The sequence below is a fragment of the Pseudophryne corroboree genome, chromosome 6 (assembly GCF_028390025.1).
Source record: "Pseudophryne corroboree isolate aPseCor3 chromosome 6, aPseCor3.hap2, whole genome shotgun sequence".
NCBI classification, from domain to species: domain Eukaryota; kingdom Metazoa; phylum Chordata; class Amphibia; order Anura; family Myobatrachidae; genus Pseudophryne; species Pseudophryne corroboree.
The window spans coordinates 817,763,217-817,780,921 of record NC_086449.1 but is presented as its reverse complement, the minus strand read 5'-3'; the positions used below and the strand labels follow the sequence as shown (position 1 = coordinate 817,780,921).

At 48.2% G+C, this 17,705-nt stretch overlaps 1 protein-coding gene across 1 annotated transcript in view; it reads left to right on the top strand.

Moving 5' to 3' along the window:
• Window positions 1–17,705, top strand: part of SYT10 (synaptotagmin 10) — a 135,561-nt gene that overhangs the window by 74,694 nt on the left and 43,162 nt on the right. The window contains exon 3 of the mRNA XM_063929130.1: window positions 15,548–16,112. Within this exon, the coding sequence (XP_063785200.1) occupies window positions 15,548–16,112 (565 nt within the window). The remainder of the gene's footprint in view (window positions 1–15,547; window positions 16,113–17,705) is intronic.

The window sequence follows — 17,705 nt, the reverse complement described above, 5'->3', positions numbered from 1 at the left end:
AAGTTAGTGACTCTCGGAGACCATGTACATGTAGGGTAAACATGGCAACTGTAGGAAGACGGTAAAATCGTCAATACCCCACCTGGGAAAAAGTTGTACAGGAACAGACTTTGTGGGTCATTCCGAGTTGATCGTAGCTGTGTTAAATTTAGCACAGCTACGATCATTCACACTGAAATGCGGGGGGACGCCCAGCACAGGGCTAGTCCGCCCCGCATGTCAGTCTGGCCCCGCAGAAGTGCAAAAGTCACCGCACAGCGGCGATGCCTTTGCACTTCAAGAGTAGCTCCCGACCAGCGCAGCTTTATCGTGCTGGCCGGGAGCTACTCATCGCTTCCCGGCCCGCAGTGGCAGCGTGTGACGTCACGCAGCCGCTGCGGCCCGCCCCCCCGTTCGGTCCGGCCAACGCAGGCGTTTCCCCCACCTCCGCCCAGCAACCGCCTCTGCCTGTCAATCAGGCAGAGGCAACTGTAGCGGCCAGACGGCCCTCGGCCATCTGGCATGCGGCGCATGTGCAGTTCTGACCCGATCGCACCGCTGCGATAAACTGCAGCGTGCGATCGGGTCAGAAAGACCCCCTTTAAATGCTAACTGCAAGACATAGGAGGGGGTGAACTTAAACATGGCTAAGACTGGCAAAGTTAGTTGGCCCCCACCCATGTGTACTAAAGGAACTTGGGGGCTAATTTAGACCTGATCGTTGCTGTGCGTTTTCGCACAACGGGCGATTAGGTCTGAACTGCGAATGTGCCGCAGTGCGCATGTGCATGCCAGAGATGCTGTCGACATCTCAGCCCGGCGTTTGCCTCTGCATGTTTGACAGGCAGAGGCGTTCACAGGGTAGGAGGGGGCGGACCGGCGGCATTTGGCCGCTGTTTTGGGGGTGAATTGACGGCAACACCGGCGTGCGACCCGGGATGCGACAAGTAGCTCTCTGCCAGCGCAGCTCCTGCGCGCTGGCCGGTAGCTACTTATAAAATACAAAAGCATTGCCGCTTCCCCGCGCAACTCAGAATTGCACAGAGCTATAGATACAAAGCCAGATCTCTCCCATGCCCCTCCCACAAATCAGGGCGGTTTCATGCAGTCAGATTGTCACCACCCATTTCCCATCATGAAACACCCGATTTCACAAAAACACAGTTCCAGCCGGGTTCGTGCTGTCTGAGAATAGGACGGACATATGCAAAAATGCGTCAATTGTCACCTGCACATGTACTATATGCAAACACTCGCCATGTGCATCCATGCGCAGAGAACCCCCGCCACTCAGAATAAGCCCCATGTTCTGCTCTTTCCAGGGATAATCTATGCGCATGTGCTACCCTGGCGGGAGACTCTCAGAACTGCGGCCAGCTCTATGCGCTAAAGCAACATGCGCCTTTTTACGTGTGTCTCAGAGAATTTATAATGTACACACCGCACAGAGGCCCTCATTCCGAGTTGTTCGCTCGCAAGCTGCTTTTAGCAGCATTGCACACGCTAAGCCGCCGCCTACTGGGAGTGAATCTTAGCTTATCAAAATTGCGAACGAAAGATTAGCAATATTGCGATTACACACTTCTTAGCAGTTTCTGAGTAGCTCCAGACTTACTCGGCATCTGCGATCAGTTCAGTGCTTGTCGTTCCTGGTTTGACGTCACAAACACACCCAGCGTTCGCCCAGACACTCCTCCGTTTCTCCAGCCACTCCCGCGTTTTCCCAGAAACGGTAGCGTTTTTCCGCACACTCCCATAAAACGGCCAGTTTCCGCCCAGAAACACCCACTTCCTGTCAATCACACTCCGATCACCAGAACGAAAAAAAAACCTTGTAATGCCGTGAGTAAAATACCTAACTGCATAGCAAATTTACTTGACGCAGTCGCACTGCGGACATTGCACATGCGCATTAGCGACTAATCGCTCCGTTGCGAGAAAAAAATAACGAGCGAACAACTCGGAACGACCCCCAGAGCTGCTAATGTGGCGGCTAAATATAAATAAGTAGTAATAAATATATTTACAAAATTCAGACAGCAATTCTGTGAAAGCCTATGCTATTGATCCACGTAGCAGGCTGGTATATAATATGAGAATATTAGGTATGTTGAAGGATCAGAGACAAAGGGTAGTTATAAATAGAACAAATTCAGGCAAGTATAAACTATTAGCAGTGTCCCACAGGGATAAATATTGGGCCTCTTCCTTTTCAGAATTATTATCAGTGACCTTTTATATAGATTAGTGTCATCAGAAAATATGGACGCCTCACGCTCTCGGCCATGTAGGGATATTTGCTCAGAGCTTGGCTGTAACTCATACAGTGAGATCATAAAACTAAGATGGAATTTACTGTAGACACCTGTAGTCCTATACTTCCAGGCTGTGATCATATCTGTGTTACTTATGCCTTAAACTGAATTTAGTTTGGGAAAGGTGAATGATTAAGGAATAATAGAAAGAATAGGTGGGCAGCACAGTGTCAGGCAGGGCAGTCGAGAGCCGGGCTGGGCCCAGGTACTTTTCAAGGGGTGTGGCCTAATCACAGGAGGTGTGGTCATGTAAAAAAATACTGAAAAAAATAGTATTTTAAGCACCTCTATGGCCACACTGTAGTCCAGTACACAGTAGAGTGTGCTGGGCTGAGGAGAAGAGCTGCAGCTGCCAGGTAAAGGGGAGAGGACCTGGGCCCCTCCATCAGACCTGGGCTTGGGTAATTTGTACCCTCCCCCCCCCCCCCCCTCTCTCGACACAACTGGTGTCAGGCAGTGGCTGTAAAGCGGTTCTGTTCTGTCAGCACAATTGTATGGAGGGCAGAACAGGTGTGGTAGAAAATGCCAACGTCCAAGTGTCAACCTTCTGAATATAAACAGTCGACGTGTCAACATAGGGGTAAATTTACGAAGATGGGAGATTTTTAGAACTGGTGATGTTGCCCATGGCAACCAATCAGATTCTACTTACCATTTATCTAGCTGCTTCTAGCAGATAATAGATATAATCTGATTGGTTGCTATGGGCAACATCACCAGTTCTAAAAATCTCCCACCTTAGTAAATTTACCCCATAGTGTTTTCTATGCATTTAAGCCCTAACCCTATCTTACTGCAGCTCAACCCTAATGTTGACATAACATAGATGTTGACAATCTGAACATCTTGGGCATGCGCTAAGTAAATGTACCCTGCTGTGGCTGTGCAGTCAGTATGGGGTGCATGGTTAGACGACCACCTCCTCTCTGATGCATTCCTCTAACCAGGTCAGCAATAAGGGGTATATTTACTAAAGTGTGGGGTTTTAGAACTTGAGATGTTGCCCATAGCAACCAAACCGATTCTAGCTATTACCGTCTAGATTAGAAGGTGCTAGATAAATGATAAGTAGAATCTGATTGGTTGCTATGGGCAACATCTCCACTTCTATAAACTCGCACTTTAGTAAATATACCCCTTGCTGTCTGTGGGGTCCCACTTTGCATCTCTTCTTACAGCTCTGCATCTCTTTACTACATCACAGCTCTGTATGTCTATATACCACAGCTCTGCATCTCTTTACTACATCACAGCTCTGCATCACTTTATTACATCACAGCCCTGAACCTCTATATACCACAGCTCTGTATCTCTATATACCACAGCTCCGTATCTCTATATACCACAGCTCTGCATCTCTTTACTACATCACAGCTCTGCATCTCTTTATTACATCACAGCTCTGCATCTCTATATACCACAGCTCTGCATCTCTTTACTACATCACAGCTCTGCATCTCTATATACCACAGCTCTGCATCTCTTTACTACATCACAGCTCTGCATCTCTTTTTTACATCACAGCTCTGTATCTCTATATATCACAGCTCTGTATCTCTCTATATATCAAAGCTCTGTATCTCTCTATATATCACAGCTCTGTATCTCCTTACTACATCACAGCTCTGCATCTCTTTACTACATCACAGCTCTGCATCTCTATATATCGCAGCTCTGCAGCTCTTTACTACATCACAGCTCTGCATCTCTTTTTTTACATCACAGCTCTGTATCTCTATATATCACAGCTCTGTATCTCTCTATATATCACAGCTCTGTATCTCTCTATATATCACAGCTCTGTATCTCCTTACTACATCACAGCTCTGCATCTCTTTACTACATCATAGCTCTGCATCTCTATATATCGCAGCTCTGCATCTCTTTACTGCATCACAGCTTTGCATCTCTATATATCACAGCTCTGTATCTCTATATATCACAGCTCTGCATCTCTTTATTACATCACAGTCTGTATCTCTATATATCACAGCTCTGCATCTCTATACATCACAGCAGTGCCGTAACTAGGTATTTTGGCGCTGTGTGCAAGAAATGGCATTGGCGCCCCCCTACGCAAGACAGGAGCAGTGCGCGCCACAGGCACGCAAAAAATATATAGGGGCGTGGCCTCATGGGGAAGGGGCGTGGCCACAAAATAATGCCACTTCATACTACGGTGCATAGTAGTCTCCATTATTCAAATTACGCTGCACAGTAGCGCCACTACACCGGGTAGAGCCCCTTTTTACACATTACGGCAGACAGCATCCCCCTTTTTACACATTACGGCAGACAGCGTCCCCCTTTTTACACATTACGGCAGACAGCGTCCCCCTTATTACACATTACGGCAGACTGTCCCCCTTATTACACATTGCGGCAGACAGTCCCCCTTATTACACATTGCGGCAGACAGAGTCCCCCTTATTACACATTACGGCAGACAGTCCCCCTTATTACACATTACGGCAGACAACGTCCCCCTTATTACACATTATGGCAGACAACGTCCCCCTTATTACACATTACGGCAGACAACGTCCCCCTTATTACACATTACGGCAGACGGCATCCCCTTTTTTACACATTACGGCAGACAACGTCCCCCTTATTACACATTACGGCAGACAACGTCCCCCTTATTACGCATTACGGCAGACGGCATCCCCTTTTTTACACATTACGGCAGACAGCGTCCCCCTTTTTTTACACATTACGACAGACAGCGCCCCCCTTTTTACACATTACGGCAGACAGCGTCCCACTTTTTACACATTACGGCAGACAGCGTCCCCCTTTTTACACATTACGGCAGACAGCGTCCCCCTTTTTACACATTACGGCAGACAGCGTCCCCCTTTTTACACGTTACGGCAGACAGCGTCCACTTTTTGTACACATTATGGCAGACAACGTCCACCTTATTACACATTACGGCAGACAGAGTCCCCCTTATTACACATTACGGCAGACAGCGTCCCCCTTTTTACACATTACGGCAGCCAGTCCCCCTTTTTACACATTGCGGCAGCCAGTCCCCCTTTTTACACATTGCGGCAGCCTGTCCCCCTTTTTACACATTGCGGCAGCCAGTCCCCCTTTTTACACATTGCGGCAGCCATTCCCCCTTTTTACACATTGCGGCAGACAGACACCAGAGAGAGAGAGAGAAAAAGAGAGAGAGACAGAAGGGGAGACAGAAAGAGAGAGAGAGACAGAAAGAGAGAGAGAGTTATATACTTACCATCTCTCAGGCTCCTCGTGCTGGCAGAGATCCCGGGCAGCCGCAGGGGAGAAGGTGGAGGAGGGAGGGGGACTTGAGCCGCAGCAGCGCTATGTCATTGGTAGCGGCGCCGCTGCAGCACTCCCCTCTCCTTCCGTATTGGCTGGCAGCTGCTGAGAATGCTGGGATGAGGGAACTGCATCCCAGCATTCACAGCAGCGCCGGGCAGCCTATACAGAAGGAGAGGGGAGTGCTGCAGCGGCGCCGCTATCAATGAAATAGCGCTGCTGCGGCTCCCTGCTCCCCCTCCCTCCTCCACCTTCTCTGCCTCCAGTGCTGCTCTCCCTCCAGCGCGGAGCACGGCACCCAGCAGAGGCGGCATGTAATGAGTCAATTTGACTCATTACATGCCGCTCGCCGTGCGCCCTCAGTGTAACTGCGCTGTGTGCCAGGCACACCTGGCACATAGGTAGTTACGGCCCTGCATCACAGCTCTGTATCTCTATATATCACAGCTCTGCATCTCTATATATCACAGCTCTGCATCTCTATATATCACAGCTCTGCATCTCTATATATCACAGCTCTGCATCTCTATATATCACAGCTCTGCATCTCTATATATCACAGCTCTGCATCTCTATATATCACAGCTCTGCATCTCTATCACAGCACTGCATCTCTATACATCACAGCTCTGCATCTCTATATATCACAGCTCTGCATCTCTATATATCACAGCTCTGCATCTCTATATATCACAGCTCTGCATCTCTATATATCACAGCTCTGCATCTCTATATATCACAGCTCTGCATCTCTATATATCACAGCTCTGCATCTCTATATATCACAGCTCTGCATCTCTATATATCACAGCTCTGCATCTCTATATATCACAGCTCTGCATCTCTATATATCACAGCCCTGCATCTCTGTATATCACAGCTCTGCATCTCTATATATCACAGCTCTGCATCTCTATATATCACAGCTCTGCATCTCTATATATCACAGCTCTGCATCTCTATATATCACAGCTCTGCATCTCTATATATCACAGCTCTGCATCTCTATATATCACAGCTCTGCATCTCTATATATCACAGCTCTGCATCTCTATATATCACAGCCCTGCATCTCTGTATATCACAGCTCTGCATCTCTATATATCACAGCTCTGTATCTCTATATATATTACAGCTCTGTATCTCTTTACTACATCACAGCTCTGCATCTCTATATATCACAGCTCTGCATCTCTTTTACTACAGCACAGCTTGGCCCCTCTATATATCTGTCACAATCAGGGTAACTAGACACCGCTTCTTAACAGTTAAGTGCCTCCTAAGGTTGGCTCTGCGAGTCGGGCTGTAGTTGTGTCTTGGCCTGCGGCGCTGGTTTGAGCGGGCCTTCTCAGTGTTCTCACTTGCGGTAGTGCGGCGCTCTTAGTCCCGTCACGGCTGTCACCGCCGTGCCTGTGGTCTCTGTCTGGACGCGTGTGCTCTGGGTGCCTCGGCTGCTGCCTCTGTCTCTGCGACTGCTGGGCGCGTTGACTTTGTTGCTGCAGCCTCCACCGCCATTGTTGTTTCATATGCAAGTTCTAAGTTCCTAGTTCCCCTTCTGCTATGGTCTGTGGGTGCAGCTATGATGAACTTTGACCACATGTTCATATTCCACCTATCCCAGTGCTTGTTGGAACCGGAGCCTAATTGCTCACCAATCCCTGTGCACCTCCAGGTATAAAATCCCAGTCTCAGCACTGAAGGGTTGTCAGTGCTTAATTTGTCTACAGTGTTTCCTGCGTGCAGTCATCCACAGTGAACTCAGCCTGACTCCCTTGCGATTTCCTCCTGCGGTGCTACCCCAGCCTCCAGTGTTGTTCAGTGGTATAGCAGTTTCTATTGCTCCAATACTCTGCAATCTCCATTGCCCAAGCTCCGGCTTCCCAGCAGCCATTTCTCATTTGTACAATTTTCCAACGAACCCTAGCATCATTCACATTCTTTCAACAAACTCAAGCATCACCTACAGTTTCCCAGCGCACCCCAGCTTCTTCTTCAGTTGTCTACAAACTTTATTATTTACAGGTTCACCTACGATCCCCTATTTTCCAGTTGTCATGGTCACGCCTTCGGGCATTCTTGCTGCTGTCTGGTACATGTCCAGGAGGTTACTCTCACTTCCCAAATTCCAGTATCCGTCAGCCCCTACAGCTGAGGCCTCCGGATACCGACAAAAGCCCTCAGTTGTGACAATAAGCACTGACCTAATGGATCCAGCCGGGGATCAGGTCCCAGGGTCCAGGCCGATACAAGAGCTAGCAGCCCTTCTCGAACACCAGGAGGCAGCACAAGGCCAAGTGATCAGATGTCTGCAGGATCTCTCTTCCCGACTGGATGAGATTCAAGCTACCCTTCGTGGGTCAGGGACTTCATGTATGCCGACAGTAGCACCTCCAATGGTATCCCCACCCACCATGCCCATTCTTCCTTCACGTCTCCACTTGCCTACACCTGCCAAGTATGATGGATCTCCTAAAGCCTGTAGGAATTTCTTAAATCAGTGCGAGATCCACTTTGAACTACAACCCTGCAGTTTCCCTACAGACCGCACCAAGGTAGCATATATCATTTCTCTACTTAGCGGTCCTGCTCTCGACTGGACATCACTTCTGTGGGAAAGATCGGATGCCTTGCTATCATCCTACTCTAACTTTGTGGCAACTTTCAGGCGAATCTTTGATGAGCCAGGTCGAGCATCATCTGCTTCTTCAGAGATTCTTCGGCTTCGTCAGGGGACACGAGCTGTCGGCCAGTGTTTAGTACAATTTCAGATGTTGGCATCAGAAGTCTCCTGAAATGAGGAAGCTCTCTATGCAGCATTCTGGCAAGGTCTCTCGGAACGTCTCAAGGATGAGCTCGCTACTAGAGACTTACCCGCAAAATTAAGTGAGCTCATATCGCTCTGCACTAAAGTTGACCTACGGTTCCGTGAGCGGACGATGGAGCGAGGCAGATCTACAGCTCATAAGACCCCTTCTGCTCCTCCTCCTCGTCATCCGTCTCCGTCTAGAGACGAACCTATGCAGATAGGTCATTCACGGCTGTCCCCGGCAGAGCGTAGGAGACGTTTAACCAACCGCTTCTGCTTATATTGTGCTGCACCTTCTCACCTCATCAATGCCTGTCCCGAGCGTCCGGGAAACTCCAAATCCTAGCCCGCCGGGGAGAGGGCCGGCTAGGAGTAATGTATTCCTCTCCGTCTTCAAGTGACTGCAATCTTTCAGTTTCCCTTCTGCTGACTCAGGGTACGAAGAATCTCGTTGCTTTGTTGGATTCTGGAGCAGCCGGAAACTTCATTACTGAGGGGTTCGTTAAGCAGTGGTCTGTACCTACCGAAAAACTGATATCTCCTGTCTCATTAACTGCCGTGGATGGCAGTCGAATTCCAGATACGATAATCCTCTCTAAGACCCTACCTGTTCGTCTGAGGGTAGGGGTTCTGCACACAGAGTTAATCTCTGTCCTGGTAATTCCAAAGGCCACTCATCTTGTGGTTCTAGGCCTCCCATGTCTCCGTCAGCATAATTCTCAAGTGGATTGGAAGACATCCCATATCCTGGCATGGGGCTCTTCCTGTTCTAAGACATGTTTACCAAAGGTGCTTCCAGTTTGCAAATCCTCCTCCAAGTCTCCTGATGTTCCACCTTCTCCTTACCAGGACTTTACCGATGTTTTCAGTAAATCATCAGCTGATATTCTTCCTCCTCATAGAGAATGGGATTGTCCCATCGATCTCATTCCAGGGAAGATTCCTCCTCGTGTACGTACGTATCCTCTATCTTTGCCTGAGACCCACTCTATGGAGGAGTATATTAAAGAAAACTTAGCAAAAGGATTCATTCGGCCTTCATCCTCTCCAGCCGGTGCAGGCTTCTTCTTCGTAAAGAAGAAGCATGGTGGCCTGCAGCCTTGTATTGACTACCGAGGACTGAATGACATCACAGTGAAAAATCGGTACCCTCTGCCACTTATCACCGAGTTGTTTGACCACCTTAGCGGGGCCACTATCTTCACAAAGCTAGATCTGAGGGGTGCTTATAATCTCATCCGAATCCGGAAGGGTGACGAGTGGAAGACCGCCTTTAACACACGTGAGGGACACTACGAGTACCTCGTCATGCCTTTCGGGCTCAGCAATGCCCCGGCGGTCTTTCAACACTTTGTGAATGAAATCTTCAGAGATATTCTTTATCGTCATGTTGTGGTTTATCTCAATGATATTCTCATATTTGCAAACAATCTGTAGGAACATTGGTACTGGGTGAAAGAGGTCCTGTCTCGTCTCCAAACCAATCATCTGTATTGTAAACTGGAAAAGTGCGTCTTTAAAGTGAAGTCCATTCCGTATTTGGGGTATATTGTATCCGGTTCCGGTCTGAAGATGGACCCTGAGAAGCTTCAAGCGATCCAAGAGTGGCCAATTCTTGTAAATCTCAAGGGCATCCAGAGATTCCTAGGGTTTGCCAACTACTACACGAAATTTATTCGAGACTTCTCCACTATTGTTGTGCCAATTACAGCTCTTACCAAGAAAGGTGCCAATCCTTCCAAATGGCCAGAAGAAGCCGTTCAAGCCTTTCATCTGTTGAAAGAACAATTCATCTCTGCTCCGGTTTTGAAACAGCCTGATACCAGCCTGCCCTTCGTCCTTGAGGTGGATGCCTCTTCCGTTGGAGTGGGCGCAGTACTGTCTCAAACAGCTAAGGATGATCATCTACACCCATGCGGCTTCTTCTCACAGAAGTTTTTTCCTGCCGAGAGTAACTACTCTAGTGGAGATCAGGAACTCTTGGCAATCAAGCTCGCCTTGGAAGAATGGAGGTACTTATTAGAAGGAGCTTCTCATCCCATTTCTATCATGACTGATCACAAAAACCTTCTCTACCTCAAAGACGCTCAGTGTTTAAACCCACGCCAAGCCAGGTGGGAACTTTTCTTTTCAAGATTTGATTTCAAGTTGCAGTTTTGTCCAGGGTCACAGAATCGCAAGGCCGATGCCCTTTCCCGCTCCTGAGAGCAAGAAAATGAGTCTGAGTCTACTGACAAGAATTATATCATTAATCCAGTGGCTTTCTCCGCAGTGAGGATGGACTCTATGCCCCCGCCAGGGAAAAGATTTGTGAAACCGGCGCTCAGAAGTAAGCTCCTGCATTGGGCACACTCCTCTCGCTTTGCCGGACACGCGGACATACGCAAGACCTTAGAATTTGTTTCCAGATCCTACTGGTGGCCGACCCTAAAAAAGGACATTGCTGAATTTGTGGCCTCCTGCCCAAAATGTGCCCAGCACAAAGTACCCCGCCAGTCACCTGCGGGGCAACTAGTTCCTTTGGCTGTTCCTCATCATCCGTGGACGCATCTTTCGATGGATTTCGTCACGGATCTCCCTGGGACTAACAAATTCAATACCATCTGGGTGGTAGTTGACCAGTTCACCAAGATGGCTCACTTCATCCCTCTCACCGGTCTTCCGTCAGCTCCCAAGTTGGCACAAGTTTTTATTCAAGAGATCTTCAGGTTACATGGTCTTCCCGTGGAGATTATTTCTGACAGAGGTGTTCAGTTTGTGGCCAAGTTCTGGCGAAGTCTTTGTAAAGCACTCCAAGTCAAGCTGAAATTCTCTACCGCCTATCACCCTCAGACCAACGGGCAAACTGAGAGGGTGAATCAGGAGCTGGAGTCCTTTCTTCGTCTTTATGTTTCTTCCTCCCAGGATGATTGGGCTCAACTCCTTCCATGGGCTGAATTCTGCCATAATAACCAGTATCATTCCTCATCTTCCTCCACGCCATTCTTTACCAATTAGGGGTTCCATCCCAAAGTACCTGAGTTCCAGCCGCTCCCAACAACATCAGTGCCGGCGGCCGACAATACAGTTCGACAATTTTCAAATAACTAGAAGAATGTTCGTGCAGCTTTGTTAAAAGTATCATCCAGGTACAAGAAATTCGCGTATAGGAGGCGTAGAGCGATTCCTGCTCTCAAAGTTGGTGACCGCATCTGGCTGTCAACAAGGAATTTACGACTGAGGGTTCTGAGTATGACATTTGCTCCCCGTTATATCGGGACTTTCCCAATTGAGCAGGTTGTCAACCCAGTGGCCTACAAACTGCAGTTACCTTCATTCTTAAAAGTCCCTAGGACATTCCATGTTTCCCTTCTCAAGCCAGTGATCTTAAGTCGTTTCCACTTTGCATTTCCTTCGGCTCCCAAAGTCCACACTCAACGCGGGGTTGAGTATGAAGTTGATAAGATCTTGGATTCCCGCATTAGATACGGCCATCTCCAGTATTTAATAGATTGGAAGGGCTACGGTGCTGAAGAGCGTTCTTGGACCGACGCTTCTGATGTCCATGCTCCCAAATTGATCCAAGAGTTTCATTCCAGATTCCCACGAAGACCAAAGAACTGTCCTGGGGCCACTCCTGAAGGGGGGGGGTGATGTCATGATCAGGGTGACTAGACACCGCTTCTTACCAGTTAAGTGCCTCCTGAGGTTGGCTCTGCGAGCCGAGCCCGAGCTGTAGTTGTGTTTTGGCCTGCGGCGCTGGTTTGAGCGGTAGTGCGGCGCTCTTAGTCCCGTCGCGGCTGTCGCCGCCGCGCCTGTCGCCGCCGCGCCTGTGGTCTCTGTCTGGACGCGTGTGCTCTGGGTGCCTCAGCCGCCGCCTCCATCTCTGCGGCCGCTGGTCGCGCTGGGCGCGTGGACTTTGTTGCTGCGGCTTCCGCCGCCATTGTTGTTTCATATGCAAGTTCTAAGTTCCTAGTTCCCCTTCTGCTATGGTCTGTGGGCTCAGCCATGATAAACTTTGACCACATGTTCATATTCCACCTATCCCAGTGCTTGTTAGAACCGGAGCCTAATTGTTCACCAATCCCTGTGCACCTTCAGGTATAAAATCCCTGTCTCAGACTGAAGGGTTGTCAGTGCTTCATTTGTCTACAGTGTTTCCTGCGTGCAGTCATCCACAGTGAACTCAGCCTGACTCCTTTGCGATTTCCTCCTGTGGTGCTACCCCAGCCTCCAGTGTTGTTCAGTGGTATAGCGGTTCCTATTGCTCCAGTACTCTGCAATCTCCATTGCCCATGCTCCGGCTTCCTAGCAGCCATTTCTCATTGATCTACAATTTTCCAACGAACCCTAGCATCACTCACATTCTTTCAACGAACCCTAGCATCATTTACATTCTTTCAACAAACTCAAGCATCACCTACAGTTTCCCAACACACCCCAGCTTCTTCTTCAGTTGTCCACAAACTTTATTATTATTTACAGGTTCACCTACGATCCCCAGCTTCACTCCTCACTTCAATTATTAATTACTACCTCACTTGGGCCCCCAGGCATTATATTGAACTTAGATTTACAGTCCGGATCCTGATTCTGTTTGTGACTTTTGTTTACCGCACTTTATTTTAATAAAACCCGTGAAAGCTATTTTCCAGTTGTCGTGGTCACGCCTTCGGGCATTCTTGCTGCTGTCTGGTACATGTCCAGGAGGTTACTCTCACCTCCCAAATTCCAGTATCCGTCAGCCCCTACAGCTGAGGCCTCCGGATACCGACAAAAGCCCTCAGTTGTGACAATATCACAGATCTGCATCTCTTTATTACATCACACCTCTGTATCTCTTTATTACATCACAGCTCTGTATCTCTTTATTACATCACAGATCTGTATCTCTTTATTACACCACAGCTCTGTATCTCTTTATTACACCACAGCTCTGTATCTCTTTATTACACCACAGTTCTGTATCTCTTTATTACACCACAGCTCTGTATCTCTTTATTACATCACAGCTCTGTATCTCTTTATTACACCACAGCTCTGTATCTCTTTATTACACCACAGCTCTGTATCTCTTTATTGCACCACAGCTCTGTATCTCTTTATTACACCACAGCTCTGTATCTCTTTACTACATCACAGCTCTGTATCTCTTTATTACATCACAGCTCTGTATCTCTTTATTACACCACAGCTCTGTATCTCTTTACTACATCACAGCTCTGTATCTCTATATATCACAGCTCTGTATCTCTTTATTACATCACAGCTCTGTATCTCTTTACTACATCACAGCTCTGAATCTCTTTACTACATCACAGCTCTGTATCTCTTTATTACACCACAGCTCTGTATCTCTTTATTACACCACAGCTCTGTATCTCTTTATTACATCACAGCTCTGTATCTCTTTATTACATCACAGCTCTGTATCTCTTTATTACACCACAGCTCTGTATCTCTTTATTACACCACAGCTCTGTATCTCTTTATTACACCACAGCTCTGTATCTCTTTATTACACCACAGCTCTGTATCTCTTTATTACACCACAGCTCTGTATCTCTTTATTACATCACAGCAGTGACATGATGTGAGGAGGGGAATGGAGGCAGCAGGAAGCCACAGACTGAGAGTTATATAGTGGGAGGTGCAGGGTCCCCAGCAGCACAGAGTATATCAGGAGATGAGTGATGTATCAGTGAGGACAGGGCTGCATGTGACAGGGGCAGTGACATGATGTGTGGTGGGTAATGGAGGCAGCCGGAAGCCACAGACTGAGCGCTATAGAGTGGGGTGACCAGGGTCCCTCAGCAGCACAGAGTATATCAGGAGATGAGTGATGTGTCAGTGGGGACAGGGCTGCATGTGTCAGGGGCAGAGACATGATGTGAGGAGGGGAATGGAGGTAGCAGGAAGCCACAGACTGAGAGTTAAATAGTGGGAGGAGCAGGGTCCCCAGCAGCACAGAGTTTATCAGGAGATGAGTGATGTGTCAGTGAGGACAGGGCTGCATGTGACAGGGGCAGTGATATGATGTGAGGAGGGGAATGGAGGAAGCAGAAAGCCACAGGCTGAGAGTTATATAGTGGAAGGAGCAGGTTCCCCAGCAGCACAGACTATATCAGGAGATGAGTGATGTGTCAGTGAGGACAGGGCTGCATGTGACAGGGGCAGTGACATGATGTGAGGAGGGGAATGGAGGCAGCAGGAAGCCACAGACTGAGAGTTATATAGTGGGAGGAGCAGGTTCCCCAGCAGCACAGAGTATATCAGGAGATGAGTGATGTGCAGTGAGGACAGGGCTGCATGTGATAGGGTCAGTGGCATGATGTGAGGAGGGGACTGGAGGCAGCAGGAAGCCACAGACTGAGAGTTATATAGTGGGAGGAACAGGGTCCCCAGCAGCACAGAGTATATCAGGAGATGAGTGATGTGTCAGTGAGGACAGGGCTGCATATGACAGGGGTAGTGACATGATGTGAGGAGAGGAATGGAGGCAGCAGGAAGCCACAGACTGAGAGTTATATAGTGGGAGTAGCAGGGTCCCCAGCAGCACAGAGTATATCAGGAGATGAGTGATGTGTCAGTGAGGACAGGGCTGCATGTGACTGGGGCAGTGACATGATGTGAGGAGGGAAATGGAGGCAGCAGGAAGTCACAGACTGAGAGTTATATAGTGGAAGGAGCAGGGTCCCCAGCAGCACAGAGTATATCAGGAGATGAGGGCTGTGTCAGTGAGGACAAGGCTGCATGTGACAGGAGCAGTGACATGATGTGAGGAGGGGAATGGAGGCAGCAGGAAGCCACAGGCTGAGAGTTATATAGTAGGATGAGCAGGGTCTCCAGCAGCACAGAGTATATCAGGAGAGGAGTGATGTGTCAGTGAGGACAGGGCTGCATGTGACAGGAGCAGTGACATGATGTGAGGAGGGGAATAGAGGCAGTAGGAAGCCACAGACTGAGAGTTATATAGTGGGAGGAGCAGGGTCCCCAGCAGCACAGAGCAGTGCTGTTAGGCTCTTGTAAAACCAGTAAGTTAGTGGTATCCACTGCACCTCTGAATGAAATTAAGTTAATTCATCCAACTTCTTGAAATTACTGTGTTACTACAGAATTTCTTATTTCTTGTTATGTTGTTTTTTTCACTATCACATATCTCTTCCCAATGCAGGCACAATTCGTTCAGGAGGCACTTGCCAAGACAGATGCAAGTGTCCAGCGTTGACTTCAGCATGGGCACGGAACCCTTACAGAGAGGAGAGACCACCACGAGCATCGGCAGGATCAAACCCGAATTGTATAAGCAGAAATCCGTTGATTCAGAGGACAACAAGAAAGAAGATGTCAAGACGTGCGGGAAGCTCAATTTTGAGCTGCAGTACGACTACGAGAATGAGCTGCTCGTTGTGAAAATCCTGAAGGCCCTGGAACTACCCGCTAAGGACTTGTGTGGGACATCGGACCCCTATGTAAAGATCTATCTCCTTCCAGATAGGAAGAAGAAGTTTCAGACTCGAGTTCACAGGAAAACTTTAAATCCCATATTTGATGAGACCTTTCAGTTTCCGGTGGCTTATGACCAACTGAGCAATAGGAAACTGCATTTCAGTGTGTACGATTTTGACCGTTTCTCTAGACATGATATGATTGGGGAGGTTATCCTTGATAATTTGTTTGAAGTCTCAGATCTCTCCAGAGAAGCCACAGTCTGGAAAGACATCTATTGTGCCACGACAGTAAGTACTCCCTCCTAATCTTCACCTACCTGCTATGTGCTGCTAATCCTTTGTGTGTGTTATTGTGGAATAGTACAGTCTATGGCAGTGCTGTACGAGAAGAGACATTGGGGTCTCTTTACTAAGCCTTGGAGAGAGGTAAAGTGCCGGCCAATCAGCTCCTAACTGCCATGGTACAGGCTATTTTTGAAAAATAACAGGAGCTGATTGGTTGGCATTGTATCCGTCTCCACTTTAGCTCTCTCCAAGGCTTAGCAAATAGACACCATTATCACAATTATCAACCATCGACACGCAGTTGTAATTAGAGCTCACAATCTATGGTGTTTCCAAAATTCTGCTGCCAATGCCCTCTTTCAGTCCATGGGAGTAATTCAGACCTGATAGTTAGCAGGCGATTTTTGCTGTCCTGCAATCAGATAGCCGCCGCCTACAAGGGGAGTGTATTTTGGCAGTGCAAGTGTGCGATCACATGTGATTTTGACGTCAGACGCCCTCCCTTCCAATGCTTGGACACTCCTTGAAAACGGTCATTTGCCGCCCACAAACGCCCTCTTGCTGCCAATCCCCTTGCGATCGCCCGTGTGATCGCTTTTTTCGCACAATCCCCCGATGCCCGGTGCAGTCGTCCGATGCGCCTGCGCATTGCGGTGCATACGCATGCCCCGTTCGGACCTGATCGTAGGCTGTGAGAAAACACAGTCTAGCGATCAGGCCTGAATTACCCCCCCCCCCCTCCCCCCCAGAGTTTTAAGGCTATCCATGCTTGAATGCAGATGGATACATCGCAATGACTGAGGTGCTGATTTAGTCACCTGTGCTCAAGCATGGGAATAATTAAGACCAAGACTGTTAGGGGGCTTTGGAGACTGAGTTTGGGAAATAGTGATCTAAAAGAAAATGTGAAGACACCCATTGAGGGAGCACAGTGTTGTTCAGCTTGTATATAATATTGGGCTCCAAACACCATGCTACCGTTGCCCTAAGACCTGTCTGAGTGTGCTATTGTTCAGGGAACTACAAGACTACAATAGAGGTCATACTCAGTAGATATGGGGTCCTCCAAATAGGACCATGGAGCTTCACTCGTGGTCTGATCCACAGATTGCTCACACTGGGGTTGGCCATAGATGTTGGTGGTTAGTGTCTGTTGTAGTTTGTTGTGTCATGTGCAAATTAGCCGTTACTAGAGCCGCAGCACTGGGAACATAAAAGAACTTTAGATGCAACACTGTTGAAGGTTTTGTGGGATTTTGACCTGTAGTCTGTGTATGGTAGCTGTTATGATTACACCCAGTTCTGTAGGTTTCTAGGCGGTGCCTTGTGACGCTAACGCAATTTCCTACTGCCTAGCAGTCTTTTAGCCTCCTGCAATGCTAGGCTTCTCCTATAGCAACTGCCTTTCAGGGTGAATTAGGTCTACCCCGTTCTCAGATACCCCAAGTTTTACGTATGGACAAGACGACTATCGTTCGCTCGGCAGGGGTAAATGCAGTACAGTGAGACGTTCACCAGACACAACCTTACTACTATGCTAAAGCATTGATGAATATATTAGGAGTGCATGTGAGTGCAACAATTCACAAGATGTTA